General features: G+C 50.4%; 1 protein-coding gene across 15 annotated transcripts in view; it reads left to right on the top strand.

The window, feature by feature from the left end:
- CUX1 (cut like homeobox 1) overlaps positions 1-23,104 on the top strand; it is a 374,908-nt gene that overhangs the window by 189,301 nt on the left and 162,503 nt on the right. For all 15 annotated transcript variants that reach the window (XM_081255634.1, XM_081255632.1, XM_081255622.1 and 12 more), the window contains exon 4: positions 13,388-13,466. In XM_081255634.1, the coding sequence (XP_081111760.1) occupies positions 13,388-13,466 (79 nt within the window). The remainder of the gene's footprint in view (positions 1-13,387; positions 13,467-23,104) is intronic.

Here is a 23,104-nt window from a genome sequence, read left to right on the forward strand (position 1 = left end):
TAGCATTTTGCTTCTACAAATCACCATTTCCATGATCTCAAGAAGCCTTCCCCCCACCCCACCCTGTTCAGCGGACATTATCACCAACCAGAGTGAGTGGGTGGGAGGGCAGTAGTGTGAGGAGTGGAGTGGCTTCCCGGAGGGATGTCTGCGCCCCCGGCTCCAGGCGCTCGGCTCTCCTCACCTCTTGGCATCTCCTGGTCCCGTCCTGGGATCTGTGGCTCCCTTGTGCTTGTGCTCCTCAGGGAGCCCCTCCAGCTGCTGGTTCAGATCCCACCCTGCCCCCTACTACCCTGGGGCCCTCAAGCCCCATTCATCCTCAGGCCTGAGACCGCGGCTGTTTGGGGACTTGGGAGGGCAAGTGTGGGACGCAGGGCCAGGCATTGTCCCAGGGCAAACCTCTGAGCAAGGGTTCTCTTGAGAAGCAGCAGACGAGCATCACTGCCCTGGGAGCAGTCGTGCCCCGCAGGACACGCAGGGCTCAGAGGCCCAGCTGGGAGCACCTCCTGGCCTTCCCATCTGGGGTGGCCCTGTGGGCCAACACCTCTAGGGGTGTGGCAGCCTACTCGGGGTACTAGACACATGCACTGCTCCTTCCTGCTCCCCTTGGCTTCTCTCCTGTGTGACCACCCACCCCTCTGGCACCTCCTCTCCAGGGAGACAGCTTGGAGTAACAGAGAAAACCGAACAGACACGTCCCAGATTTTGAAATTAGACAGATCTGGATGTGAGTCCTGACATCGTCTTTTACCAGGGTGACCTTGAATGAGTCATCTTAGCTTCTCCGTGTCTCATCCTTAGAATGGAAAATCCGCCCGGCAGAGCAGAGATGGTGCGTGTATGTGTATGTATTTAAAGATTGTGGCGTAAAGCAGGGCTGGAAAAGTGGAAGTTCTAGTTATTGATCACAGAATCTTCCAGTTCCTTCGCCCTCTTAAATTCCCCGGGAATCAGCCCCAGCTCTCGGGGCCTCTCACCGCACGCCTGCCCCATCCGTGGTGAGGTTATCCTCTTTCCTGAGCTGTGCTGCCACCTGCCAAGGTCTCCCTGCCTCCTGGGGTGTGGCCTTCCATCCAGAGCAAGCTCATCACTTCCCGGTTGACAGCCTCTGGGACTCCGGTACCTTTCAGGATAAAGTTACCACCCCCCACCCCCACCCTCACCCCGCTTAGCCCCCAGGCCCTCCCACTCCACCCCACCCCCCAGCTAGGCACCAGGCACAGCAGATCCTGCACTTCCAACAGGCCACTCTGTTTGTACAGGCTCCCCTTGCCCCAAAGCCCTGCCCCTCCCACCACGAAGGAAGCTGACCTAAAGTGTGCAAAAACACGAGATGCAGAACAGTATCTATAATATCCTACCGTGTACGTGTGTGTGTGTTTTAAGGGAGACAATGTGTGTATAAAGATGCTTGTAAACGCATAAAATCTTTCTGGAAGGATACTCAAGTGAGTCTTTGCCTCCCGACCAGGCAGCTGAGTGACAGGTGGACGTGGATGTGAAGGAGACCTACTTTTCACTGTATATTTATACCTTTGTTTTTGTCTCTCTCTCTTTTTTTGCAATTAAATGGGTTTTATTATATTCACACAGTTGTGCAGCCATCACCACAATCCAATTCCAGAACATTTTCATCACCTCAAAAAGAAAACCCATACCCACTCATTAGCTGTAACTCCCCATTCACTCCACCCCCAGCCCCTGGCAACCACTAATTACTTAAGCGCTCTCTGTAGATTTGACCATTCTCGACATTTCATGTAAATGAAATCATTCAACATGTGGTCTTTTGTGACTGGATTCTTTCACTTAGCATGTTTTCAAGATTCATCCATGCTGTAGCATGTATCAGTACTTTTATTCCTTTTTATGGCTGAATAGTATTCCATTGTGTGGGTATAACACATTTTATTTATCCATTATCAGTTGATGGCCAATTGGGCTTTTTCTACCCTTTGGCTCTTTTGAATAATGCTGCTAAGAACATTCATATACAAGTTTCTTCATAGATACACATTTTCATTTTTGGGGGGTATGTACCTAGGAATGGAATAGGTTTAACGTTTTGAGGAACTGCCAGACTGTTTTCCAGTGTGCGTCATTTTACATTTCCATCAGCAGTGTGTGAGGGTTCCAATTTCTTTACATCCTCTCTAATGCTTATTAACTGTCTTCTTAATTATAGCCATCCTAGTGGGTGTGCAGTGGTATCTCACGGTGGTTTTAATTTACATTTCCCTAATGACTAGTGATATTGACTATCTTTTCATGTGCTTATTGGACATTTGTGTATCTTTGGAGAAATATGTATTCAGAACTTTTGTCCATTTTTAAATTCAGTTTGTCTTTTTATTGTTGAGTTGTAAGAAGTCTTTTTGTATTTGGATACTAATCCCTTATCAGGTATATGATTTGCAAAAAGTTTCTCCCATTCTGTGGGTTGTCTTTTCATTTTCTTGATATTGTCCTTTGAAGCACAATAGTTTTAAATTTGGTAAAACCCAGTTTATCCATTTTTCACTTGTCATTTGTGCTTTTGGTGTCATAGCTAAGGTTGTGAAGATTTACACCTGTGTTTCCCTTTTAGAGTTTTGTAGTTTTAGCTTTTACATTTTGGTCTTTGATTCATCTTGAGTTAATTTTTGTCTACAGTGTGAGATTGGGGTCCAGCTTTGTTCTTTTGCACATAGATAACCATATGTCCCAGTATCATCTGTTCAAAGACTGTTCTTTCCCTACTGTTCTTTCTCTCTTGTCAAAAATCAGTTGGCCATAATGTCAGGGTTTACTTCTTGACTCTCTACTCTATTCCAGACGTACTGTCTACGTCTGTTCTTAAGCCAGTGCCACACAGTCTTGGTTAATGTAGCTTTGTAGCAAGTTTTGAGATGGGTGTAAGTCTTCCAACTTTGTTTCTTTTTTTCAAGATTGTTTTGGCTTTTCCATATGAACCTTAGGATTGGCTTGTCTTATTCTTCAGTGAAGCCAGCTGGGATTTTGTAGGCATTGCATTGTACCTGTGGACCGATTTGGGACTTTTGCAATCTTAACAATATTAAGCCTTCCAATCCACGAACATTTCTTAATTTCACTTCCAGATTGTTTTTGGCTAGTGTATAGAAAGACAGTTGAATTTCGTATATTGATCTTGTCTTGTGCAACCTTGCTGAACACTATATATGTTTTTATATCTAAACTTTTTTTTTTTTTTTTTTTTTACTGTATACATGTCATCTGTTCACAAAATAGTGTTTTTAAAATCTCGGGTAGGCATTCGTCCTCTGGGAAGCCTTTCCACAGCCCTGCTGCAATTTGCCTATCGGGGGTAGGGGGGGCGGCACCCTCCACCCTGTGTCCTCTGGGGGCAGAAGTGGAGGCTGTGGCCCCGGAGGCTAGGCTAGCACACCTCCTGGCACGGTTTAGCCACTCCTTGAACGATTGTATTGACAGAGTGAAGGGATGAACAGACTAGTGAGTCAGACAGGCATCAGCACGATCCTCCTCTGAAGTAAGCACTGTGCTGTTTGCAGAGGTTTTCCTGCTGTGTTAAGCTGTGATCTGCCTTCCTGTAACTTCTACCTGTTGATTCTGGTTTGTGCTCCAGGGGGAGAGAAGCTGGCTAATCCTTATTCCCCACAACAGCCCTTCAGGTATATGTCGACAGCCAGGATGTCAGATGTACGTGAAAGGACGTGGTAAACTGTAAAGGAAGAATGACATGCTTGCGGCTGTTTTATTGTCTTTACTACTCCCTTGCTGTCCCCTCTGCCACAGGTCTTCTCTGTGGTCCCACATCCCCACTCACTCTTCGTGGCACTCTCTTCTGGAATTCTCCAGGCTTATTCTCTTAGGATCTTTGGGGTTGGGGGCATAGTTAAGGAATATGTCGTCAGTGTATATAAGACGTGATTTTGTGTCATTACCCAGGTCTACACTGCACTGCCTTTACAACCAAAACTGTCCTCTGGGCTTTGGGCCCCCTGCTCTGAGCAGTGTAGGGATTTCCAACAAGTCCTGTTCAGTTCTCTGCGATGGGGAGAATCTCCAACGCGATTCTTCCTCCCTGCGCTCTGTGTGCGGGTTGGAAGTCATGAGGGAACGTGACCTTGAGAACCAAAGCTGGTGGTGGCAGCTGGGCTCCCACTCCCGTTTCCAATCTCTCTTCTCTACACATCACTCCAGAGGTGGCCAGGGGGCCGGAAGAGGGCCCCCTCCCCACTGGCGTCTTCTCTCGTCTCCCCATAGAACTCTCACGGCAGTAGCAGGACCGGTACTTGCCAAGCATTAAGTAGATGTGCACTTAGAGAAGAATTACCGGGCTCTCGGCTACTGAGATCTTCTTTCAGAAAATATGTTCCTCTCTTACGTGGCCGGGTTCAGTTAAAATTAGAACTCGGAAGCTGTGGCTGCGTCCGCTTCTGTTTTGGACAGGACCTTGGTCAGTCTCATGCCTTCTGGAATTCCACGTGGCTCCTCACATCATGTTTTGCTCTGGAAGGAATTCTGCAGCCAGACGTAGAGACAAAACTGTTCTCTCTTTTCCCTGCAGCTCTCGCTGGTCCTCACTGGCCCATAGTCCAGCATCGCACATCGATTTGAAAATTCCGTCAATGGTCTGTGTTTATTTCTAAATCATCAGCTTGTAAATTCCCAGGGTGTAGGCTTACGGATTGTTCCTGAGTGTGCCATTGCTACCGTGGTATCTTAAATGTTGTTTAAGTGTCTCTGTCCTCCAAGACCTTAAGCATTTTGGTTTCCTGCTCAGTTTGATGGCAGAGGGGGACGGCCTGTGGTGTAGTGGGAAGGGCGCTGATTTGGATTTATTCAGGAAGACAAAGATGTTTACTCACCTACTGCAAGCTCCTGACCATACCAGATCCTCACATTTTATTTCACAACTCAGCAATTCACTGAACAGATGAAGAGACAGAGGTGTAAATAGTTTAAGTAACCCGCCTCCAGATCCTCCAGTAACCAGCACCAGGGCTGGATTCAAACCCAAGTCTGCGTTCCTTCAAAGCACGCATTCCTTCCCCCGGCTGCGCAGCCCCCATCCTCAGCTCTGTGCTGGGGTGTCAGCATATGGGGAGGAGGGGTTGCTTGGGGACCTGGTTCTGAGTGACTTGGTCAGTTTCTGCATCTGAGAAGTGGCGCTGCCAGCACAGCGGCCCTGTCACCATTGCACAGCACAAGAGTTCTCCCCATCTTGCAGACAAAGAAACGGAGGCACCAAGAGGTTGACTCGGGTTGAGGTAGCGTACCTCTGTTAGCGCTGGAGCTGGGGCTCGGCCCTGCCCTTCTGGCGCCATATCCAGGTCCTGGCGCGGGTGCCTCTGCCCTGCCTGCCACCTGTGCGTGGCAAGGCCGGACGACGCCCTGAAAGGATGAGCCATTTCCATTTCAAAATACGCTGCACTGGGCAGACATCAAGACCCGTCATTCTGTTTGGTATCTTTTTGGTGATCCCTGGGCCCTTGCACCAAGTCCACGCCGTTGTCCGTCTGTGCTGCACAGCTGGTATGACAGGGCTCTCTGTGTGTGGCCGGGGGGGGTGGGGGGTGGGCGTGTGGCCCAGCTGGGCTGTGCCCGGTGTCCACAGCGCTCCGCTCAGGGTACCCGGTGAATAGCATCCCTTTCACCATGAGCTGGGTGAGCAACAGGCGTGGACCCCAGACTCAGGCCACCCCTGGAGAGATGCTAGAGTCACCGGCCCACAAGCAGAGCCTCTGCGTTAACAGCAGCTGCCGCAGGGCTCCATCCCTCCCAAGAGCTGGGCCCACTTGCAGGCACTTTGCACACATTTCTTTAACACTTACAAAAAGCCCACGAGGAGGTCTAATTTTCTCCATTTTAGAGACGACATCCCCTGGCTGGTTCCTCTCCACCCGCAAAGCCCCTACCTGCCCTCCTCTCCACTGACGCCGCCTCCCCAGGGTCCTCTAGTTCTGACAAGGGCAGTTGGCTCCCCTAAACCAGATCAGAGCTGGACTCTCATGACTCCCCTCTTCTTGGACTAAAGTGCAGTGGATAGTAACAGCCTTCTTGAAGCTCTTGATGGTAGGAAACTACCTTCTCCACCCTGAGCTTCCACAGTCATCGATGCTGCAGGAGTCACCAGTGAGTTTCGAGGAATCCCCTGGCCTGGGCAGCCTGGAATCTACCCTCTTTCATTCACAGACATGCCCCAGGTGGCCTCCTGTGTCAGTCAGGACCTGGGTGCCAGGAGACAAGAGACGAAGGTGACGCTGTCCTGGCCTGGGACAGACCACAGGGTGGTGGAAAGGAAGCTCCCAGATGGGAAGCATCATCGCTCGGTGCAGGAAGTGGGCAGAGAGGGATTCACAACAAGCTCAGGTGGCACAAGAGCCAGGCGACCAGCAGTGTCTGGGGAAGTTGGGAGGACCCCACAGAGGAGGTGTCATGTAGGCCAACCCATGAAGGGAGAACTGGGTCCCCCGTGCCTGGGGTGAAGAATGTTCCAGGTGGAGGACCTAGTGTATGAAGACCGGAGGGTGAAGGGGCAGGGCATTGGCGGGAGGGCGAGGCCTGGCGTGGAGAAGCATGGGCAGTGCTGGGATTTGGTGGGAGGTGAAGTTGGCAGCGTAAACAAGGGCCGTGTTGGGAAGGATTCTGGAAGCCCAGCCCAAGGAGTGTGGATTGTAGTCGGGGAACCAGGAGAAGCCGTTAGGACAGGGTGGCTTCGTGTTCCTTCTGGGCTCTGGGACGATGACCCAAGGCCACCGTGGAGGATGCCTCATGCTCCATGGCAAGGAGAGGCCGCCGTTGGGGAGATCCTCTGAGTACTGGTCTGCAGTGTCCAAACTGGAAGTCATGGGGTGGGGGCTTCAATTAAGGCTTTCCCTCCATCAAAGGAGGAAAAGAGACTTTAATTCTGAAATTGATTTCTAAGGCCAGGTGAGCAGGACTTCTTGACTGATCAGTGGCTGAGGCTGGAAGAGAAGGAGGATCTACACATCTGTCAATATTACACTATGTGATCCTTTTCTCAGTTCTAAACAAAACATCTTCCAGTTAAAATTCAGGCTTGTATTTGATCTCCCCACATTTCCTTCCTCTGCAGAGAACTGGAGACTTCTACTGAAAATTCGAGTAACAAACCCCAGAGCCTCAAACCCATTCATGTTCTGAGTTATAGGTGGGTGGGGGATTTTCTGCAGGGAATGTCCTTTAAGACATAAGCAAGCCCCTGAAATGTTGCAGCAACCCTCTGGAAATGCTGTGTAAGAGGCGGTCTTAACAGGCTAATTCTTTTAAAAGTGGTGATTTCTTTCATACCAAAACTAATGCTTCGTGAATTCTCCTTTAACCCCCTGAAATTTTGATGCTTAATTTAGTTGATATTTGTATGCTGTTTCTCCTCCTGAATACAGCATGGCTCAGTAATTATCACCAACACTGAAAACCAGCTTGTGACTAGCTCTGCACTGTTGCCACATCTTCTGTCTCATTCGATTCTCTTAGGGTTCCTACAAGGCAGGTATTCTCATCAGTATCTTTTCCTAGACACATAGAAAATGAAATTCATAGAGGCATAGGGTATGTAGCTGGCCCAGTATTTATTCCAAACTGCATGATATAGCCATGTCTTAAATCCATTGTTCTGATTTTAAATCCTGTGCCCTTTCTCCCTTGATCACATACCATCTTCCCCCCTGCCCTGCCCCTGGCAAAGATAAACAATCAAGCTTCACAGCAGACAAAGAGAAATCCTTTGGCCCTCACGATATTGGTCGTTTATTCCTTATTTTTACTTTGTGCCGTCATCTTAGAGACGTGATCACCTGTTCGGACTTGTAATAGGCCGCTTTGCTGGATCGCTCTGCAGTAACAAGCAACCCTAGATCTCAGCGGCTAATGGCAACAAGAGACGATTTCTCATTCATGTTATATGTGGGCTTTGGGTTGGCAGGATGGCTCTGGAACCATGTGTTGTCTTTACTCAGAGATCCCAGTGGAAGAAGCGGCTCCTCTAAGGTCACGCTATTCTCACTGCAGGGAAAGAGAGCGCACCAGAGCTGAACCACACACACACTCTTAAATCTACACTCAAAGTGTGTGGCACCACCACTTATATTCCACGTGGTCAAGTCTGCCACCCGTGGGCCGGGAAGCCCCCCACAGGTCACGTGGCAGTGGGCAGAGACGTGCGATGCCCCCACAGGGAGGGCGGACAGTGAGGGGAGCAGTGACTCATACTGCACACGATGCCCCAAGCCCCGCAGCACAGGTCTGCTGGCTCCCAAATGGTCGGGTGCTCCCTCATCCCTTCTAAATCTCGGGGGTCTTGCAGTCGATTTCCATGAACTTGGCCTCTAAACCTGGTCTCTGACTTTTCATCCTATTGGAAGCAAATATTGATTGAGATTTGGAATAAGATAACCTTTCTGTAGACCTTTATCTTGAATTTTCATCCTTATTACAGAAAAACCAAACTCCGCATTACAAAAGTGATGCCGTTGAAAGGGTAACTGTTGGATCCAGGAAACTCATGATAGAAGCACTGGGCCTCTCTGTAGAGTGGGGACGTGGAGCTCCCTGCAGGAGGCTGGCCAGGGCTCGCCAGGCATGCACGGTGGGGAAGGAGGCCTCCCGTGCGCTGGCTTCAGCCAAGTGGCTGTCATCATAGGAGCACGTGAAACACACGCCGAAAATCAAAGAACTCTACGAGTTGAGCATTTTCATAAAGACTTAAAACTGCATCCCTTAACCATTCGATCACTTCTGCAGGTAAAACAGTTGACCAATTTAGGTAAATTTTCATTCACACAATAAAAATGTATGAAACACCTACTACGTACTGGTCGTCGGGAGGAAAGCCTAGGGTGGGCTCTCAAGGAATCTAAGATCTCCCAACGGAGGAGCTTTGTCTGCAGTCCTGGACCTTCCGGGCAATCCCATATGGTGATGGGAGTGGCCGGCAGCCCAGAGATGGATCAGCTGAGCCTGGAGGATCAGAGGAACATTCCAAGGAGGCGCCTTCCAGGCTGCGGGGAAATCGCTCTAGTGTATTCAGGGAACAGGGAGTAGCCGGGCGTGGCTGGAGTGGGAGGCGTGGCAGGAGGTGAGGTCGATCCCTGGAGCAGAACAGGTTTTACCCAGGGCCTGAGCGCCGTCAGAGCTTCTCCAGGTCTGTCCCGGCTCCACCGCCAGCAGCCCCTCTGTCCTTTGCCGCCCCTCACAGTGGCCTTGCTGGTGGGGGGATGGTACAAAGGATCTCTCCCTCGGGTTATCTTTGCACATTAAGCAGCCAGAATGTCTAACCTAGGATCCGACTTTCAACCATCTGTGCCTAAGACCTCACTCCAAACCTCTTCTCATTCACAAACCTCTCCCCCCATGTGAGGGGGTGCCGTGCCGAGTCCTGGCTCCAAGGCGGGCGCAGAGGGCGTGAGGATGAAGATGACCCCTTCTCTTTCCTCCCTCACTGAAGGATAAGGAGGACAGACAGGGCTCTACTTCCCTGCGCCAGGCACTGAGTGCTTCACCCACCCAGCCCTGGACCGTGCAAGGCCGGCCAGCCTGGCCCCAGGGTAACCCGGCACATGCATCCTGGGGCCAGTGAGACCTGCACTGGCTCTGGAAGCATGGCTAGGCCTTCTAGGGGAGGCCCACCCCAGCAAAGGTGGGGCTGGGAAAGGGAGAGGACAGACCAAAACTCAGAGCCCGAGGCCTGTTCTTGGACAAGGGCAGAGGCCGCGGGGGAAGTCAAAGAGTGAGCGAGCAGAGAGCCTCACAATCACCAGAATCAACAAATTCTTCCGGGTTTGGAAACCTCAGAAGGAAGCTCGGGAGACCTCATCAAGGAGTAACTCACCCACGCGTGGAGCTCTCATCACCTCTCTTAAGAAACCTCAGTCCAGTTGCCTAATGAGTTAAACTCAGCAGCCTGGCCTTGTTCTCTCAGGACTGGGTTGAATGTTCTTGCGTCTGTGGAAAGGGGACGGGAAGACGACGCAGATTCATGGTTCCCGTACTAATTTGCTAGAGCTGCCGTAACCAAGTACCGCAAACTGAGCAGCTTAAACAGCAGATGTTTACTTCTCACAGTCTGGAGAGCAGAAGGCCAAGGTCAGGGCATCGGCAGGGCTGGTTCCTTCTGAGGAGTGTGAGGGGCTGTTCCAGGCCCCTTCCCTGGCTTCTGAAGGTTTGCTGGCCATCTCTGGCGTTCCTTGGTTTGTAGGTGCATCACCCCAATCCCCGCCTTCACGTTCACATGGGGTTCTCCTGTGTGTGTGACTGTCTCGGTCCAAATTTCCCCTTTTTAGAAGGACAGGTCCTGTTGGATTAGGGCTCCCCTTAAGGACCTCATCTTCACTTGGTCATCTGCCAAGACCCCATTTCCAAATAAAGCCACATTCACAGGTACTGAGGGTTAGGACTTTCCGGGCAGGGGCACAGTGCAATCTGTAACAGTCCCAAGTGTGTTGTGTAGATTGCCAATCCCACGTCCCCCCTCAACAACCCATAAGGGAGCGAGAAGACAGCGTTCAGGATCCTTCCAGATCCCATCCTCTGCCCACTCTAGAGGCAGCCGCCTTTGTGGGCTCAGAATCCCTAGGAAGCGGGGGGCCCTCCCTAGGCAGATCCGGAGCCGAGCAGAGAACCCTCTGTGTGTTGAGAGGCGCAGAGAGACACCAGGGCCCCTGTCCTGCTTCCTGGGCAGACTGCTGCCCATGGCACCTCTCTTAGGAGGTGGCAGAAAGGCCCGGAGCGCGGGGAAAGCTCCAGACGTCTGGAAAGGCAACTCCAAATATCCAGTTTTACTCACAACATCTATGTAGGTGGTGGTGAGGTACAGTTGAAATAATGCTATTAAGACATTTTCCAAATTTTGTAATAGACATTTGGAAAGACTTTATATGTTCATGAAAGCACAGTACAAAATTTTCCATATGGTTTGATTTCAAATATACACACAGACATTTGTGACAGCTTTATTGAGATGTAACTCACATACCATGTAATTCACCCATTTGAACTCGGCAGTTCATTGACTTTTACTACAGTCCCGATCAATTGTAGAGCTTTTCATCACCCCAGAAAGAAACCCACACCCCTTAGCCGTCATCTTCCCGGTCCCCAACTCTAGACAACCACTAATCTACTGTCTCTGTAGTTTGCCTACGTGCCTACATTTCATTCAGAATTAAAGGGAACTACAGACATAGAGGCATGACTTCCACTGGTGAATGGCAGGATTATGGTGTTAATTTTCTCTTTATTTTTTGATATATTTCTAATTGTACAATGAGCATGAACTGCTAAGAATCAGAGGGGAAAAGAAAAAAACCATTTTAAAAATAGAGAGCCATCTTATCATTTTTAAGTAGTCCTTGTGGATTATTCAGAAAACATGCCCAACACCAAATCACAAGCTTATTTTATCGGGGGGTGGGGGGAACGTGGCTGAGTTCTCGGCGACTGACTTCAAGTAGGAATTTTCCAGCACAACTTGGTAGAAGTTGGAAATGCATGCATTGCCCTTTTTTGCTCTGTATTGGGTTTCCTGAGACCTGCCCTGCTCCCCTTCCCACAGCCTTTGTGTGCCCCTCCCCGGGGTCTCCCCATCCTTAGTCAGGTGACCTCTCTCAGCCCTTAACAAATTGTTGGTTGGCTCAGGTGAGAGGCCCTGTAATTACACCACTTCCTTATCCCTCTTTAATAACGTTGGAGACAGAGTATGATTCTGTGAGGGGACAGGGGGATATATAATTTAGTGTCCTTTTCCTGAGCCGATGTGGACTCCGTGCATGTAGCATCTTGCACGCTTCAGGGGTAAAAAGTGATCTGTTGTCTCCGCAAGCATGTTATGGAAGCAAAATACATACTGAGTCCATCCAACCACAGAAGCCTCTTTAGATGTGTGTCCATCTTGCTTGGGACGCATCACCTTTCTTTGACGAAGAGACTTTTCACTGGAGGGAAACCAGCTCAGCTGGGTTTGCTTATGAGACGCACTGATCTGGCCACCGTCACAGGAACTCGCCGTTGCCGAAGCTAGAAACCTGGGCACCGTCCTTAACTCACCTGGACCCTCCACGTGTCACATCAGCTCAGCTGGACCTAATCTCTCTGCTTGGCCTCCTTCCCTCAGTCCCCAGCGCCACTGCCCTGCACATTCTCACCAGGGCAGCGGCAACAACCTAGGAATGGTCGCCTCCTTCCGGGCCCCTCCTGTCCTCCTTCCACTCTGACTCGGGCCCAGACGGTGAAGGTCATTATCCTCCACCTGCACTGACCCCCTCACCTGTCCAGTCTCACACCCATGTATCCATGTCCACACACACACACCCCGAGCAGCCCCACATTCCCTGGGGTTACAGCCCGATCCACAGTTCTTAATCTGGATTCTATGGACAGAACACACGTGGACACATGAGTGTCCTAAAGTAGAGTGTGTAACCCTGTGTGTGTGTGTTTCTAGGAGAGGGTCCTCAGCTTTCATAAAATTCTTTTTTTTAATTATTTTATTTTAATTTTTGGCAGCTTTGGGTCTTCATTGCTGCACGCAGGCTTTCTCTAGTTGCGGTTTGCAAGGGCCACTGTTCGCTGTGGTGCGAGGGCTTCTCATTGCGGTGGCTTCTCTTGTTGTGGAGCACGGGCTTTAGGTGCGCGGGCTTCAGTAGTTGTGGCACATGGGCTCAGTAGTTGCGGCACACGGGCTTAGTTCCTCCGCGGCATGTGGGATCTTCCCGAACCAGGGCTCGAACCCATGTCCCCTGCATTGGCAGGCGGATTCTTAACCACTGTGCCACCAGGGAAGCCCCGGCTTTCAAAAAAATTTTAAAGAGGACCTAAGGACCCCCAGGTTTCAGAACTTTGGTGTTTGAATATGTTCCTCCCCTTTCGTGTCACCTCTTCACCTGGTGAGCTGCTCTTGAGGACTCTGCTCAAATGTCACCTGCTTTCTTACTTGACGTCCCCTTCTCGGTGTCCCCACGGCTCTGCTTACCGAGCACTTTCCCAGCTGGGATTTCACTAATCATTCACGTAACCTGTTCCCCTACTGGACCCCGAGCCCCTGGGGCTGAGGGCTGTCCCTCTGTCCCGCCTCCGGCACAGCGTCTGGCATGTGGTCAGCTCATAGTCTACACTGGTGGAAGAAGGAAAGAGACCACATTCTCCATGGAGAGTCCCCACTCCGTCAAGCAATGGGACTGCTCCTGCCTCGCTCCCCTTCACGGGCGGGCCCACATGGGTTGCCTCCCTCTCGCATGTTTGCAGACGTTTAAGAGGTTGAAGGCCCAGCTGTCCGGCATTTACATGGAGCAATCAGACTTCCATTTGACGTGTAATGATTTTTAAATTACCTCTTGACAAATTTTGAGCTCTTTGTTTTTCTTTTCTTTCTCCCATTCCTTTTCAGATTGATGCACTGAGTAAAAGAAGCAAAGAAGCTGAGGCAGCCTTCTTGAATGTCTACAAGAGATTGATTGATGTTCCAGGTAAGCCCAGCGCTTGTAGCCCACCTGTGGGCATTGTGTCTGGTGAGTCAGTGGGCTTCTGGCTGATTCTTCTCAGCCTCCCTAAGGCAATTTCCCCAGGAAACTGGGGAGTTCTGGGAATATGAATTCTCCAAAACCCAGACTTGGGATGAGTATGGAAATCAGATGCATATTTGCTGAAGTAATAGAGTTGCCTCCAGTTGATGTCTTTGGAAATGCAGAAACTCAGACCTGCGGGGCTACCTTTAGCTTTGGTTTAAAATGCTGCACGTTTCACAGAGAAGAAAGAGAACCCGTGTGTGCGCTATGCAGACGTCCTGGATATTCACGATTCTGGGCTGACCAATTCCACGTTCAGGAACGGCCCTGATAGGGCACCTGGAATGCCTTGCTCCCCTCCCAGGTCATCCAGGGAATCAGTGGCCTCTGGCCAAGTCTTTCACTTAATATCCAAGGGCAAGCGGTAGCCCATTTAACTACAGTATATATGGGTTGTTTTTTCTTTTGAAGGAACTAAAGAGTTAAAATTTTAATAATGCTTGCTATGCATTCAGAGAGATAATGGCTCCCCATTCCTTATTCTAGAAAAGTGAGGCAGGATTTAGAGTACCCACTGGTCCCATCGATCCTCTGTTCTCGGGTGGTCCACTCACCTAATCCGTGGGGAGGTGATGGACACGATCACATGGGTCCCAACTCAGTCCTGAAAAGACTCAGATCTGAAAATTAGCCACTTGAATGTCATCCTCTGCTGACCAAGGAAACCCAGTTACCACCACCCTCCCCTCCCCACCCATTAGAGCTGCTCACTTGCCCTCATTAGGAATCCTCTGTGCGTCACTGATATTACTAGAACTGCTTTAACAAAGCAAAGCAGAAACAAGTCTCCTTTGTTTCTTCTGTATTGTATTCTAATTCAGGTCCACTAAGGGCTTTGCTGTCCCCTCTGGGAGCCGGGGTTAACAGAGGCCACACCAAGCTATGGACAGCAGAAAGTACCTTAGACGCTTAGGACATGGGGTAGGGAGATCCAGATTCTCCCGCCAGGGCCTTGTTGTGAGGTCTTGGTCACATCCCTTTTCCCTCTCTGAACCTCAGTTTTCTCATCTGTAAAATGGAATGAGGTAGGGGAACCACCTAGTGATGGAGAGGGGTTGTCTTTGTTCTAACCTTTTGCTGTCTTATGAGCTTACCCCGCTCTTAGTCCCAAATTCTAGCCCTTTGATTTTCTGCAGGAGTTGGTATCCACCTAGGGGTTTCCTGAATACTCTGGCTGAGGCTCATGTGGAGGCTCATTCACAATAAATGGATCATTCAGCGCTCTCTTTCTCAGGCATTGGCAGTTTGGTGGACCCACTTGCATTTTCTCATGCAAGTGCTAGTTTTGTGTTGGTGACTTAGTTGAAAGGCGCCTGGTTTATTTTGCCTTTGCCCGAGACCCAGAGAGCCTGCAGCTACTGTTTTCTAAATAATCTACACTCTTTTTAAAAGTCTGATTTGTCTCTGGGTTTTCCCTTAGTGAGATCTCTCCACTGGGAAGCCACTTGAACGAGTCGTTGGGTTTCTTCTTCTGCACTTATTTTCCATCTTGACTTCTTACAGACAAAAACGAGACCACTTTTCTCATCAACACTCGTCTTTGCCTGAGCAATCCTTATTCATATACATATATAATTTTTATGGAACTCTGATCATAACATGACTATATAGTTATAGTCTGCTTTTTTCACTTAATGTTATCTCATCAGCATTTTCTTTATATTGGTGATATTCTTTGTAATTATCATTTTTGGCTGGCAGTTTTAATTTCAGGTGGTGGGGGCGAATAATGTTTGACGTTGTCTGTAATAATGAGTTAATCAGAGTACATTTGCACACCACGTAGATCACTTTTACCTGCCTCCCAGGTATTTCTCTTACAAACACTGTGGTCTGACACATATAACAACTACTTGAAAAGCAGGAATGGAGCTTGGAGCCCTCAACCTGTGTTTTGCAGTCCGCTTATCGCTCAAATGAAGTAATCGTGCGGCTGAGGCTTACGGGAAGGGCCTGGTCAATAGCAGTGCATTTACTGACGGTCAGTCACACAGCTGGGGAGACTCGGGGGGGCCTTAACTGTCTGTGTGCTCCAGGCTTCAATCCAGCTGAATCCAGAAATGTAGGTGGGGTGTGTCAAGTTCTGGTTTCAAGAAATAACAACTGGGCTTCCCTGGTGGCGCAGTGGTTGAGAGTCCGCCTGCCAATGCAGGGGACACGGGTTCGTGCCCTGGTCCGGGAAGATCCCACATGCCGCGGAGCGGCTGGGCCTGTGAGCCATGGCCGTTGAGCCTGCGCGTCCGGAGCCTGTGCTCCGCAACGGGAGAGGACACAACAGGGAGAGGCCCGCGTACTGCAAAAAAAAAAAAAAAAAAAAAGAAATAACAACTTACACTATCTCAGGAAAATAGAGAAAGCTCTTGGAAATAATGGGAAGGGTATTTTGGCCATGTGGCCCAGCTCCAGGAGCCCAGGAGGAGGTGACCAGTCAGTCCTAGCACATCACCACCACCACTGCCACACTTTTGGACATTTTATTTACCTGTGTGTTTTCTTGTTCCTTATCTGCTGGTCCTACTAGAATGAAAGCTCTCTGAGGACAGTTTTGCTTGATCGCTCTGTGCCTAGCACCTGGAGTAGGGCCTGGCATAGCACAGCTGTTGACATGTGACATGAGGCTGTTGACCCAGAGCCACCCAGGGTCCTTGGCAGTGGAATGCACCAGGGGTCACGCTGGTGGCTCTTGAAGCTTTGTTTCAGTTCGGTTCTCGCCCCTGAGTGTCAGCCTGTATATCCTCCTGGACATCCCCGCTGGGCTGACTGAGGGACACCTGTAACGGCCCAGTGTGTCCAGAGGAAACAGTCTCCTTCTCTTGGCGAGCGACACCACCTGCCACCCAGCTGCTCACGCCAGAGCACTGGGTCAACAAGCCCTGGCCGTCCTACCCCCAGAAGGTCCTCGATTCCATCCACTTCTCTCCATCCCAACCTCTGCCCTCCACTCTGCGGTTCAGGCCACCTCTCCCGTGTCCACAGTGTGGCGATGCCAGGCTTCCCACCGGCAGGAATGGGTCCTTCTCCTCGCCGTGGGCAGGCCCAGCCCATTCTGAGCTGATCTCTTCCAGCTCCTCCAGATTGACTTGTTGAGACGCTGCTTCTTGACCTCCCAGGTCTGGCCTAGGTGTGCCCTTAGCGCACACACACACCCCGCTCCCCACACCCTGTGTCTGTTTACCTCTGTTATAACTACAGTAAGTCCCCTACATACGAACGAGTTCTGTTCCAGGAGCGCATTCATAAGTCCAGTTTGTTCATAAGTCCAACGAAGTTGGCCTAGGTACCCAACTAACATGATCGGCTATATAGTACTGTACTGTAATCAGTTTATAATACTTTTCACACAAATAATACATAAAAAACAAACACAAAAAATAAAAGAAACCATTTTTAATCTTACAGTACCATAAAAAGTACACAAGTACAGTGCAACAGCTGGCACACAGGGGCACATTCGCATCTTTGAGCGTTCGCAACTCGAAGGCTCGTAGGTAGGGGACTCACTGTACTTGCTCCTCAGCCCTTTTCCTTCCCGGCTGGGTGCACACGGGCGCAGGGTGGTCTCGTCCCTGGTTATGTACCTGGTCTCTACCCCGGTGCCTGTCACGTAGCAGAAACTCGAAAAATATTTGTCGAATGAATGACTAAATTAATGGATCCAGTTATTTCTTCAGGATGCTTCCTGAGGTTTATCGGTATCGCACCATAATTGTTCGCGTCGAACCCTATCCTGAGATTGACAGCTTGCCGTTGGGGAAGAGCCCTCTGGCGCACCTAACCACCTAAGTTACGAGACAACAGAATGTATCTTTCCTGGAGGTGGAGAAGTTTACTAGATCTCTGAACTCTCCTTCCGCTTTGCTGTCACTCTGTAAAGATTTGCCTGCCTGCAGGAACATTTATATGACGCTTAGCATTTGGGGTTCATCAAACCAGCACGGGCGCTTCAGAGGCCTTGGGTTTTGGTGGTCAGTACTGACGTCCAGAATCTGTGTTGGGTTGAGTAGCTGTCCGGCTAGCATCCCAAGCTTTACACACCCAGCCCCGAGCGTGGAGCAGGGGACCCCCCTCCACCCCAGCCCTTTCCTTCCCCCGGTGGTGTGACTCCATTGTTTAAGGCAAAAGGAGCAGTGGGGTCACCCGGCTCCTTCCTCTTCTCATCTTCCACGTCTAAAAATCCCAAGTAGTGTTATTTCTCCCTCCAAAAGCCTCCTTCAGATTAAAGACACTGAGTAGACATTGAAAGACATAGTTGTCCTGATGCATCCTCTGAACAGTTGCCATAGTTAAGACCCCAGGTTTACCTCTTCTCACTTGTCAGCAGATCGCTGCTCATTCCCTCAACAGTTTTGAGGGTATTTTAAGATGCTTTTTTTTTTTTTTTTTTTTTGCTGTATGTGGGCCTCTCACTGTTGTGGCCTCTCCCGTTGCGGAGCACGGGCTCTGGATGTGCAGGCTCAGCGGCCATGGCTCACAGGCCCAGCCACCCCGCGGCATGTGGGATCTTCCCAGACCGGGGCACAAACCTGTGTCCCCTACATCGGCAGGCGGACTCTCAACCACTGCGCCACCAGGGAAGCCCTTAAGATGCTTTTTATCAGAAATATCCTGCCGCTCCTTCCCCGCTGCTGTGACCCTCGGCTCTGTGGGGCTACCGGCCAGCACTGGAGACACTGTTCCCCCCCTCCCCCGCTGTTTCTCAGGAACCCTGCTGAGTGCTGGGGATGGAGCAGGGAGCAGATCCACTGACAGCTTCCTGTTCTCGTGGGCTCGAGAGTCTGGTGGGAATGTGGGCATCCAAAAGTCTTCACACAGGGACTTCCCTGGCGGTCCAGTGGTTAAGACTTTGCGCTTCCAATGCAGGGGGCACGGGTTCCATCCCTGGTCGGGGAACTAAGATTCCCACAAGCCGCGCAGCACAATTTGGCAAAACAGCCCTATACTTTCTGCTCTTTAAAATACCAGCCAGGGACTTCCTGGTGACGCAGTGGTTAAGAATCCGCCTGCCAATGCAGGGGACACGGGTTTGAGCCCCGGTCCGGGAAGATTCCACATGCCGCGGAGCAACTAAGCCCCTGCGCCACAACTACTGAACCTGCGCTCTAGAGCCTGCGAGCCACAACTACTGAGCCCGCGTGCCACAACTACTGAAGCCCACGCGCCTAGAGCCCGTGCTCTGCAACAGGCGAAGCCACTGCAATAAGCCCACGCACCTCAACAAACAGCAACCCCCGCTCGCCGCAACTAGAGAAGGCCCACGCACAGCAACAGAGACCCAGTGCAACCAAAAATAAATGATAAATTAATTAATTATTTTTTTAAAAAGTCATCCTGACTGCAGTTTGGAAACAGATCGGAAAGGGGTCCAAAGTGATGTGAGGCACGAGAGATGAGGTCGCCTGGTTTTGGCTGGTGGGGGTGATGTTGGAGAGGAACAGACGGTTGAGGAAGGCGACTTGGATGGCTCTAACCCAGGACCCAGTTAACGCAACAGTACTTCCTCCATCTTTGGTAACAGTATTGTTTACATGGTTCCATCTGGTTTGCAAAATTAAAAGGAAGACCAATAAAAAGTTTGCCAAATTAGCCTCCTGTCCCTAATTTGATTATCATCCCTCGTTGTTCTAGTTGAAAGTGGTCTTTGCTTTTATTGTCAACATCATGGCAGTAGGAAAGTAGTTCTACAATTCGATTCATAAAGTTTTACATCATTAACCCAGATGGCTTCATCTGTGATTCTTACCACAGATTTTATATTGTAATTTATATGATCAACATAGCGATACCTTACACTTGCAAATATTTACATTTTTTTATTTTAATAACCTCTGAGATTTATATTAATTAATTTGCTAATGGCTACTCACATGAGGAGAAGCATCATAGGCATTTGCCAACAGCGTGACTTGGTTGAGGACACCTGGGCGAGGCCCCCTGGGATGGGGAGCCCTCTGCGATGGACTCCCTAACCGGGAGACCAGCGTCCTTCTGCATTGGAATCTGTATCTGTGGGTGAGAGCAGAGGTCAGTGGCTGTCAGCCACAGTGACCCCAGCTGTGCAAGAAGTAGTTCAAGGTGTGCTGTTCAGAAATCACACTCACACATTCCCTCGGCCAGCACTTCTGGTGCCAGGCCCGGCACCATGCACCCGAGATGCAAATGCAGCTGAGACGTGGCCCCTGCCCTCCCTCAGGTGGCTCCTACTTGCGGGGGTGGGAGACTGTACAGCACCTTTGAGAGAATATCCCATGATTAAACAGGTGAAATAGGCAGCCTTCTTCCCTTACTGTAATGGAAGGAGAAATAAATGTCTCGGGTCTTAAAGTGTGACCCTTTCAGATAGCTGGGAAAATTCTGGAATGACCTCCTCTTAAAGGCCCTTGCATAACTGGAATTTTACTGTGTTCTGAGCAGAATTACCACAGTATGCATAATCTGCCAGGAATTCACCTCGCGTGGGTGACCTGCTCTTGCTTCTTGATGCTTTTCACATTTTTTACAATGAGCATGTCTTTATCTCTACAATCGGGGGGTGGGGAGAAGCATAAATTTGTAAAATATTCAACTTGCAATCTCAGTTTCTGAATAGCCTTTAGTGATGGATTCCAGATAGGACCGTAAGCAGTAGTCGGTGGAGTATTTGTCCTCACTTAATAATTGGTATAAAACACAACTGTGCCTTTTCAGTCCCAGAAGCATCTCAGCAAAGGTATTTTTTGGGGAAGTTCCTAGAAAGGAGACAAGGTTGGTGAGCGGGGCATTGGTGCTGTAGAACTTCTGTTCTCTGGCTGCCGAGTCCATTGGAAGAGGCCCTGCTTGTTCTCATCACCTACTGGCCTCTCTCTGGGCACCGCCCCCCCAACAGAGAGTCATCTTTCACTCCTTGCTAAGGTGTAGTTTAGGTCCTGCAGACACAAACCCTTCAAACACAAAGGCAGTGCCCAGAAGGACTGATTTTAAGATTTAAATCTAAGGGAGCACATGACCAGTGATATAAAATATTCATGGACTCGTGAAACTCCGCTGGCGCTCGGCGTTTCCTGACTGGCTCCGCTCACTTCATTTCCCTCGGATAACTGGCCTGCGATCAGAAGTAGAAGGTGTTAGTTTTCAGAAGCCTTGAAAGAGAACCAGCAGAAGGGAGCCCGTTTTGTAGGCTGCTCCGTTTTCAGCACCCACGCCAAGATGCCCCCGCTCCCGGGTGCTGCTGAGGGGCGGTCGGAAGTTTCAGTCAGGATTTAGGAAAACCTTCTCTGCTGGAGAATATCGCCATCAGCCCTGCATCTGAGGATCCAGAAGTAAAGAGGGACATCATCAGTTTTGAGAGCTGCTCTTTTTTTTGGCCGCACTTCGTGGCACGTGGGATGTCAGTTCCCCGACCAGGGATCGAACCTGCGCCCCCTGCATTGGAAGCACAGAGTCTTAACCACTGGACCGCCAGGGAAGTCCCGAGAGCTGCTTTTTAACGTTTCTGCCTAAGACTGAAATAGTGAGCCGGTCCTTTGTGCCTGTCAAGCTGTTTTAAGTGAGGACACGCTCTCAGTTAAAACCAGAAAACACTGTTGTTTCCATTCTTTTTCTTTCTTCCCCGTCTGTCCCCCGATCAAGGCTGTGTAGTAAGCACTCCTGGCAAAAAGGGACAAAATCTTGTGATTAGTTAGAAATATCCCTTGCTTCTCATACCAAGCTTTTCACGGACATGCATCCTGGTGGCGTTTTTGAAGGCTGTGCCATGTGGCCGCCCCAGCCTGCTCCTGTGAGGCTGCTCCAGTCCGTGTCTTCTGGTCGCCCGGTGTTGGCAGCTGCCCGTGACCAGGCCCCTCCAGAGAGAACTCTTACCTTGGAGCCCCCCTTTGCACGTTTTCAGTTGACCTTCCTGAGACATCTTCATTCACACGTGAGAATCAACCACCAGCACCAAAACGGACAACAGAGGGACCAGGACCGTGGCCATGGGATGAAGCTGTGGGTTGCAGGTGCCCCCACCCCCGTCCCCTCTGCTGGGCTGCAGGACCAGAGCTGGTCCAGAGCAGCTTCAGGGGACAAGGGGACAAGGGACGGTCACACTCTGACCAGTGCTGGGGTAACTGCAACCCAGACGAGCCGGCAACCTCTCCACCCTCCTTGACCAGCTTGAAACAAACCTGGGGCCCAAGGAGCCGATCGTTCGCAGGCTGAGGAAGCAGCTCCACACGTGTTAAAGAAAGGCCAAGCTGACAAGACGGGCGTCTGAGTAGCCTGCTGCCCCACCTTCAGCGCTCTCCCCCGGCCTCCTGTCCCGGTCCCCCGACCCATCTGGAGAACTCACTGGAGGTGACTTGGTTTTCGGTGTGGCCCGGCGGGGGGTGTGGGGTGTGGGGGTGGCGTCTTCCTCGCTCTGCTGTGACTGTGGTGGTCCTGGCACACGCGCTATCTAGACAGCTTCTCATCAGTTGCTCATCAGCATGCTAATTGCTGTATGACTAATTATGCCCTGAATTCCAGTTGATTTTCTTAATGAGACAGCTGGGTTAATTATGTAATCGTATGATTACATTAGCCTAGAGTGCCCTGGCGGAGGGGAGCGTCTGCCGTGCTCTGATGTCATTGCGGGGATGGCGCTCACGGTGCCATCCACACTCTGGCCAGTGGCAGGGGCTCTGTGCACACATGGGCAGGGGTCCAGGGAGGTCAGTCTTTGTGGTCCTCACGACAGAAGCAGCCACCACCGCCTGCCCCCCCTGCACACACACGCCCCGGCACCCCACGGCCCGATGGAATCGGAGCCCCACTCCTTAGCCCTGCAGCCTTCCGTGTGGTTCAGCAGCGCCTCTTCCTCCTCCCGGGATGTCCTGCTCCGGGACTGTTGGTGTGACGGTGATCCAGGGCATCCTCACCAGTGTCCCAAAGTCCCTGCAGGACCACACTGCATTGGTTTACATAAAGTCAGAACAGCCTAGACTGGCCCCACCCTTATTGCCACCGTCCCCCTTACAGGTGCTATTTCACACCTTCTTTCCTCCCTGATCTCTGCACACCTCGTATTTCACTGAGAAAATACATGTGCTTGGAGGATGACATCTCTCTCCACTGGCCAGCTCTCTCCTCTGAGAGTCCACTGGGCCTGCAGAACCCACCTCCCCCCTGGTTATGCTCCTCCTCAGACCCTCTGTTCCTCTGCAGGACTCTGAGTGTGGGGTACCCTAGACTCTCCCTGGGTGACTCTGATGTCTCTCTTTTTTTTTTTTTTGAATTTTTGAATTTTATTTTATTTATTTTTTTATACACCAGTTTCTTATTAGTCATCAATTTTATACACATCAGTGTATACATGTCAATCCCAATCGCCCAATTCATCACACCCCCACCCCCACCACCCCGCCGCTTCCCCCCCTTGGTGTCCATACGTTTCTTCTCTACATCTATGTCTCAGTTTCTGCACTGCAGACCCGTTTATCTGTACCATTTTTCTAGGTTCCATATATATGTGTTAATATATGATATTTGTTTTTGTTTGTAGATTTTCTCATCATGCCCATTCTAACTGGTGTGTGGTGATAACC

Source organism: Mesoplodon bidens, assembly GCF_964165515.1.
Source record: "Mesoplodon bidens genome assembly, chromosome: 15".
Taxonomy (NCBI): domain Eukaryota; kingdom Metazoa; phylum Chordata; class Mammalia; order Artiodactyla; family Ziphiidae; genus Mesoplodon; species Mesoplodon bidens.